Source organism: Simochromis diagramma, unplaced genomic scaffold (genome assembly GCF_900408965.1).
Source record: "Simochromis diagramma unplaced genomic scaffold, fSimDia1.1 OVJJ01000371.1, whole genome shotgun sequence".
NCBI lineage: Eukaryota > Metazoa > Chordata > Actinopteri > Cichliformes > Cichlidae > Simochromis > Simochromis diagramma.
Genome location: NW_024386920.1, coordinates 5,671,825 through 5,680,173, shown reverse-complemented (window position 1 = coordinate 5,680,173; position 8,349 = coordinate 5,671,825). Strand labels below are relative to the sequence as shown.

The window sequence follows — 8,349 nt, the reverse complement described above, 5'->3', positions numbered from 1 at the left end:
ATCAACTTAGTTATATCCTGTTTTAAAATGTATTGTATGACTGTGTGTATAATCAGTTATAACTAATGCCCAATTGTCCAAATGTAAACTACTATACAAAAAATTAAACTTGTTTATGGTTAAAGCAACACAGAATGCAAAAAGGTGGTACAAATAGAGCTCAAAGTTGAATGAATAAAAGCATGTTTAGCTAAAAGTTTCAATAACAGAAACAACATGCACAACATGAGTGCACATAATTTTGGTACATGTGAACCTCCATATATCAACATGTTGATGTTTAGCAGTGTAATATGATGACTACTGTGAAGCTGTGGTGTTGTCCATTATGGATAATCCTGACCACCCTCTGCACCATTTACTCCACAGGCAGTGGAGAACCTTCTCTAACAGACCGATCCAGCTCTGCTGACACAAGGACAGTTACTCTGTACAAATGCAACATTTACCATGATAACAGTTCATCACAACACTTTACACACAGCAAGGAAGTTTTGTTGTGCTGCATTGACCACCTAATGTCAGTGAATACTTATTCTGATCTTCACTCAAGTCATCTTAATTCCTGTTTTTGCCTTGCCTATATTGATACATTACTTAGTATGTGTATTTAATTTTCAGATTTACTTTGTTGCTTTTGTTTAATCCAGATATTTTTCTCGTATTGTGCTATATGGCACTCTAGTTAGTTATGTCAAGTATACATTTACCTCATCTGTGCTATAGTGTAGCTTTCAGCATGCCAACTCTTGCAGCAAAGCCATTACGCTGGCAGAAATAACTCACGTCATGCTAGCACTGCACTCTGCATTTGTACCATGCCTTCTGTAATTTGTGGCTATAATGTAGCTTGCCATCACCAGTGTATGAGTGTGTGTGGATGACAGGTTGTGTAAAGCGCTTTGGGGTCCTTAGGGACTAGAAAAGCACTATACAAATACAGGCCATTTACCATTTGTCAAGCAACAAGATTTGCACTATTAACTCAACCTTCTTTTAAAAAGAGAAAAAGTGTCAGGCTTATCAGTGCTAGTCATAGCTACTTCCTGAGTCCATTTTAGGCTGATAAGCAGCTTGTAACTCTGTGCAACTCCGTGACTCATGTGAATAGGTGAGACAGCCAGAACATGCAATGTCATGTGCACATTAGCTCCATAAAAGGAACCAGAGTAGCCTGAGTATTATTGGATATGGGCCAATGAAAACAAACAGGGTTTTTCCCCCATGAAGTGAATTTAATGGTTCAACAAAAGGGAGAAAAAAAAAAGAAAAAAAAAAAGAAAAGAAAAAATGCACAAAATCTAATAATGTACAGTTTTATCAAAACAGAGTGTCTTTCCCTCTGAATACTTATTCACAACTACTTAAAAATAAATAATATAACAAAACACTTACAAAAAGAAAACATTTCAAGTATCTCAAGCAAGCCTGATACAGCAGTTTTCTGCACAGGCGTCACACTTTCCATTCAGTCACAACACAGTATTACAAAGAGTTACACACATTTTCATCAAGTCTCCCCACAAGGGTTCCAAGTCATCTCCCATACAATGTCACTTACACCATATGTATATGCAAGTACCATATGTACACTAAGATTTACAGAGCTATTATTAACAGCACGCATTTTAACAAAAATATAGGTGCTTAACTTTGTGCGTAGCAGACAATGAGAGCAAAAAGAAAATAAACTTGAAGTAACGTTTCCCATCAGAGACATCTCTAATGATCAGCGTGCACTGTGGCACTGAAACTAAATGGAGAAATTAAATATTGAGATGACATGTAGAGTTCATGGGTGAAATGTGGCGCCTCTCAAGTAACGAGTCTGGAGAAAAATGGCGAGAAGCAGCATTAGGCTTGCAAAACAAGCACTACAGGCACTCTACGGCAAAGATCACCTCCATCATTACTGTGCAGTAACATGAAAAACAAACTGACGAACAGAAGCAAAATGTTTCGCCACTGTGCAAAATATTGCTCATTGTGTAGTGTCAACATACAAACCAATCAATTACATAACTTTAAAAAAAAGAAAAACATGAGTACGTGAAAATACAGTGTACAACTACTACAAAGTTGACAATGTAAACTAAAGACAAAAAAAAAAAAAAAAAAAAAAAAAAAAGTTCTCTGCATAACAGTCTTTGGTCTCTCCAAAGCAATAAACCACAATAAATTGGTTTCCATCAGAGATGCAAAAGTTCTATAAAATATTTTTCAAAAAACAGATTCAATCACAGAAAAAAGGAAAAAAATTGAGACATCAATTAAATACAATAACTGTGTTTTGAACAGTAAGACGTGCAGCAACTTGTGTCCTGGGCTTTAAGGAGGAGAAAAGAAGTCGATTTTGGAGGAGAACAATTTTACTTTGATGATGTTGCACCGACTCTTCAATGATCCACATGTCGGTAATGTTTCACTGGCAGGGCTGCAGGATGTCATGGCAACCAGGTGAGCTCATCAAGTTCTGCAAACAAAACAGAAGTTTAGATTCACTTTGTACTGCGGCAGCTGTGCACTACATAGCTACTATACAGATCCATAACAACACAAAAGGCAGTAGTCTTACGCAAAGAGTGGCCTAAGATAGTGTAATGTCTTAACCACACGTTACGTCATGCATGTTTTCTCAGCCCTAATCTGCTCTTTGATATTTTTAGGTGCTGTGAAAACTTGCGTCGAGTTTGCCACTGTGCAAATAGGTGGCTGTGGCTGCATCGCTTTAATCCTTGGGTGATTATGACAACATGCACACAAATGCACACACCCTGCACCGTCATTCATGCTTTTCCACTGCACCAGCAAATCCTATCCTCATGCCACCAGTGAAGTGTACTGCTGTTGCATACTCAATTATACAATTAAGTTTGTTTACAGATGATTTCGAACATGGCTCCGCTCAGCAAATAAAAACACAGAATTTAAGCCAACTCATCCTACTTTGCTGTGGTTGGCAGATTTAAGTAATGCACTGATGTGGCTGCTAGAAGAACTGAAGAAACTGCATAGCCTTTAAAGTGTGTTTACCTTTGAAAGACTAAGAGCGAAACCACCTTTAGATAGTGGAGGATGGTGCACCTTTAAGCAGCACAAGACAGGCCGAGAATAGACCAAAACACACAAAGACAAGAACAGGACAGTCAGCATGAGGATCAGGAGTGTAGTAGTGATGAAAACAGATTGGAATGACAGGAATGCTAAACAAAAACGTGGGAGTTCCCCATGAACTAAGAACTTTCCTTTTCCCGTTGCTTCCACAGGCAGGATTTTGTAATGAATCGTCATTTCCCATTACTCAAGTTTAGATTAGAGTTATTATTAATACATTGTTTTTCCTGTAAAACAGTCGAGTACTGTGGAAGTCCGGAAAAAGAAATGTCATTGAATACGACACAGCACACAGTAGAAGAGGCTGACAGAATATCCTGAATACTTACAGGCAAACTTTGCCCAGCCAGTGCTGAAAGGTGTGGAAAAGGAGGAGAGGGCAGAGGAAAAAAAGAAAAAGGACGAGAAGTAGTGTGAGTGAACGCATGCAGAAAGCTGTCAGGAAGGAAACTCATCTGACTCGTCACTTCCTGAATACTGTTCAGCTGGATATCCAGTATCATTTTAAAGGTTTTGATAATCCCACCTGTCCAGGGAGAGTGAGGGGTATGTGTGATGGGCTGCAGAGGGCCAGCGCAGAAACAGAGGGGGGCAACTCCTGGATTGGGGCCTCGTCCAGGTCGTCGATGCGAGGTTTCTTAATGTTGGACTCTGGGCTGGTAAGGGGAGTCACGCTGTTCCTCCTGATCAAGGTGCCAGGACCTCTCTTAACCTCCTGCAGGGAACCAAAACAAACACATGCGTGGAGTTTCATGAATAAGGACAATGAACAGCAGCTGCTCAGACACAGGAAGTGACAATGACTCCAGCTCTCAGAAATGAGCTCCCATTACCTCTGGTCGCTCCCTGTGGGTGTTTACTGCCTCCACATTCAGGGAGATTGACTCCACTTTGCATCCATAAGCAACTGGGGTGAGTTTGAGCACCGTGTGGAGGGGACACTTCAGGTAGGGCATTTCATCTGGAATAACAAATGGCAAGGAAAATATAAATAAAGATTAAAAACGCATGCGAGGACACATTTGGATTTGACCTTGAACCCAGGCGGGTTTGTGGGATTTGGAGTACCCACCTGCACTCTTATCCAAGAAGTAGGCCAGCAAGCAGCGCATGACGGCCTGGTGGCAAATAACCAACACGTTCTCTTGCCTCTCCAGCTCCATGATGACTGGCTCGACCCGCTGCACAAGGTCCTGGTAGGACTGCAGAGGTAGAAGGGGAAGGAGGGGGGGGGTTAAAAAACAATTTGCTTTATATTTTATGAGGTAAAGTGTCAATGCACCAAACGGCTGCTCGTGTACCTCTCCAGCAGGGTAGCGGTAATAATATTTATCTTCATCTCTCAGTGCAAACTCCTCAGGGAATTTCTCCTTCACTTCATCGTACGTCATCTCCTCACAGACTCCCTAAAAGAACACACCGCGCACGTAGTCAGCTTAGACATGATGTGCAATTAGCAATGTGTAATACAACCTAAAAATACATCTTTGAGTGACACTCACTGCATCAATCTCATTAAGAGCCTTCCACTGCTCGTACGGGACTCCGAGGTGCTCGGCAGTCTGGATGCTGCGACACAGCTGGCTCGTCCAGACCTTCAGGTCCTTCAGCTGCTGCTCCTCCACAAATCGAGCCAGGGCGGATGAAAACTACAGCAGGCAAAGCAGTAGTCATATTATCACCTGGTGTTCATTATGCAAGGTTTAAAAAGTATCAGCTGATCAACTGGAAGCTCTTATGCTCTCTTTTGTACCTGTTTGCCATGAGGAGAGAGGCCAGCGTCACCCCCCACCCTTCCCTTCAGATTGTCTGTGCTCTCCCCGTGCCGACACAAGTAGATGGTTCGGGGCTGGACGTGGATGTTCATCAAGTAGTAAACGATCTTGCTCTGAATGTGATCCTGGATGCGGTTGACGAGAAAACGGCGACCCACATCGATTACCTTGATGAAGGAGAGATCCCTGGGAGAAGACAGGATGCAAATGATTCATCTGAAGGTTTGCAATGACGCGACATAACCAGCAAGAAAAATCTAAGCTGAGAATCAAATTTTAATTTTTTTTTTTTTTTACCTGTCGTATTGATCTGGGTCCAGAGGCTGGTAGCTCTTTTTGTAGCATTCAATCCTTTTCTGGAAATCCAGCATGGCTTCAGTCTTGTTACAGTCCCGGTAGTCCGGGCAGGACACCTTCACTTCCTGCGTAGGAAGGAAAACTGTCAGACAGCGAACAACATGCCTGATGCCAGAGATTTGTGAGCATTGTGTAAAAACAGCACAGTAATGTCTGAGGTTATATTTGTGACTCACCATGATGTTCGACGCAATGACGCTGGGATCATCGCACACAGACTCGATGAAGAAGATCTAAACAGAAAAGTGAGACTTTGTTTAGAAAGGTGCTCCACATCACTGATTCAGTACTTTGGTACTCTGATAACGTTAGCAGCATGTACCTTAAAATCATTCTCTTCCCCAAACTTGAGGATCATGTCTCGCCTTTCTCTTGTTGTGTTGGTAGCGTCAAAGACCTACAAAAAAAGAGAAAGGTTTAAGAAAAGCTTCACCACAGGATAAGATTGTTACAGAAACAAGTTATTTGAGAAAATGGAAAACTCACCGCTACTTGGCCACCTTCGTCCTTCAAATAGGACCTGACATCTCTCAAGGCTGCTAAGGCACACTGCCTGAAAAGCAATGATAAGAAACGTTTGTCTTCTTTTTTTTTAAATAAACAAAATATGTTTTTATTTGGGGTGTTTGTGTAACATGAGGGGAGACTTACTGCCTGATTTTCACGGCACACTCATTGTCAGGCTTGAAGAAATCATAAGAGCTGTAGTTCTTGACTGCTTCTCTGCGGTACTCGCCTACATTGAAGACTGCAACACACACACGAGGAAGACAAACAAGTGTGAACACAATGTCCTGGAATTGGAAACACGAGCTGATGCCGTTTACTTCCAGGACCACAGTGTTACTGTGAAACTGATAAGCTACTGAACAAATAGGAACTGTGTACAAATGTGTGTTGCCGTCTGTAAGCATACCTTTGGTGGGCATGCCGATCCAGTTGAGGTAGCGGGTGAGTTTCCTGGACATGTACGTCTTGCCCCTAGCCGGCAGACCCACCATGACAATGACGGTGGGTGGGTTGGCGAAGTGGGGAGCACCACCTGCTGTAGAGACATTGTGAGATATCACAATTGCGCTTGTTTGCAAAATGTAAAACATGTTTTGTGTGTTTAACTTCAATTATTCTAGGGGTCTTTTTGGTCCTCTGGGTCCCATCTCTTTAAGGCAAGCCTCTCTTTAAGCCAACAATATGCTGATTGGCTGCTCATCGTAAACAACATTTGATGAACAAGTGGCTGGGGCTTCTGTGGTCACAGATGACCATAACAGACATATACCCTTATGTGACATTAGGCAGAGCCAAGACTTTTTTTAAGTCAGTTTTTTGCTCCAGTGATTAGCTGAACATATACCAATCTCATTATTTGAAACTTCGACAGTATGCAATGCTTTTAATTACAGGTCCATTATTTTGACTAGCATCAATGAAACACTGACTTTAATTGACTGCTGTGCAAACTAAGGTTTGTATCCAGTTGCATAAATAACGGGTTTTGAATTATTCTTTCAAGTCACCAACCTATAATCTCCATTTCCCGCTGGCGGGCTCACGTTCAGCTTCAACCTCACTGCACATCTGACCCACTTCTGTTAGCCTTCACGAGCCAGGACAATTCGTGTTCACATGACCAGATATACAGTAAGCCCCCCACCCCCAGAGGCTTACGGGAGATTTTACAGGGCTTGCTTCGTGTCACGCCTGCTCCCTCTCTGTCCGTGCAGCATCAGCCATTCATCTTCAAATAGGCCCATGCATCCCCACAGCACTGCTACTCTTGTTTCCACAACACAAGTGCTTAAACGGAAAGACGGATCAAATTTTAAGGAGATGCTCAGACATCAGAGTCAGCCTTCCCTGTGTTGAACCTCCATCTTTCACAACTGATCACCAATAGTTTTAGGTCTTATGACAAAAAGGTTCAGTTGGATAAATTTGCAGGTTTATCTCTGGATCAGACTTAAAACAAAGCTTAAGCCAAACTCCCAGCACTGACAGACAATTGGTGAACCATGTGCAAAATCCTATCAATAATCAGTCAGAAGCAGAATGAAGTAACCAGTGCATTCATGTGTATTGGAAGTGGGGTAAAAATACTGTTATGTTGATTTTTTCTAAACTTACTAATAAGAAATGCGCAAATAATTGTGACAGCACACAAAATATTAAAAACACAAAAAAAAAAAAAAAAAAAAAACCCCCACCACACACACACCACACACACACCACACACACACACACCACATTCGCTTTACTTCTATCAAATAGGTCATTTCCTTTAGCATTTAATTCCGTTTTAAATGATCCAGAAGCAAGAAAGCAACGGTTTCGAGTCACCGCCCCATTCACGGGCATTTGCCGATTGACCAACCAGAAAACTGAACCAGCATCGTTCGCAGGTTGCGCGGGGGAGGGGAACGCACTATTAACCATGGCAACAGGAGATTTGTCAGGCCGGAGAGAGGTCGTGACGTGTTGCACGTGCTGCGCGAGACCACCAATCAATGAATGAATGATGCCGGTTTTTCGACTTGGCGATTTAGAAGACCGGCGTACGCGGCAGGTGCAGTGCATCACCCAAAGACTCAAGAATATTCGACCAAAACTGCAATTCAGTCACAAAAGTAACACTACGGGGTTGTTTTACAGCAATGCAGCGACCTGGTGACGTGATAAGCACTCATACGGCAATACCCACCCAGCACCACACTCACATGTCGTCAGAAAAAAACAGAAAGAACTAGCTTGATTAGCGTACGTTAATACGCGAAAATACATTGAAAATACCAGTTATCGTTACATTTAAGTAACTACTGAGGTACCCACGAGCAAAGAATAATATCTGCAGTGTTTTACCTCTCCGCCTGTCATCCTTTGTGGGAACCCAGATCTTTTGGATCCTGTTCTGGGTGAGCTCTCTGGGCATTCCTTTGGGCCTTATGAACTGCACAGCACACAGGAGAACTAAGACGCTTAAATCCCGTCGATAAAAAGACTTCGAAGAGCCGGAGGCGATGTAAAACTAGAGCGTAGTTCTTCCGTTCAGTGTGTTCAGCGTACTGACCGGTGCAGAGCCGGGTTTAATCTACCGGCCTGTGCCACA

The 8,349-nt window shown here is 42.4% G+C and overlaps 1 protein-coding gene across 4 annotated transcripts; it reads right to left on the bottom strand.

The window, feature by feature from the left end:
* Positions 1–1,509: 1,509 nt before the first annotated feature.
* pfkfb3 (6-phosphofructo-2-kinase/fructose-2,6-biphosphatase 3) lies at positions 1,510–8,349 on the bottom strand. Of its 4 annotated transcripts, none has more exons than XM_040036802.1 (16): positions 8,103–8,349; positions 6,163–6,291; positions 5,898–5,994; positions 5,733–5,799; positions 5,569–5,643; positions 5,423–5,479; positions 5,187–5,311; positions 4,868–5,075; positions 4,617–4,763; positions 4,416–4,520; positions 4,187–4,316; positions 3,948–4,075; positions 3,641–3,829; positions 3,444–3,466; positions 3,034–3,084; positions 1,510–2,473 (listed from the first exon to the last, which is right to left on the bottom strand). In XM_040036802.1, the coding sequence occupies exons 1-16, from the start codon at positions 8,170–8,172 to the stop codon at positions 2,467–2,469; spliced, it is 1,608 nt and encodes a 535-aa protein (XP_039892736.1). In that variant the 5' UTR covers positions 8,173–8,349; the 3' UTR covers positions 1,510–2,466. The 4 variants fall into 4 exon arrangements, with proteins under 4 accessions (XP_039892736.1, XP_039892738.1, XP_039892740.1 ...); XM_040036804.1 differs by having other exon boundaries at positions 6,163–6,288; XM_040036806.1 differs by lacking the exon at positions 3,034–3,084.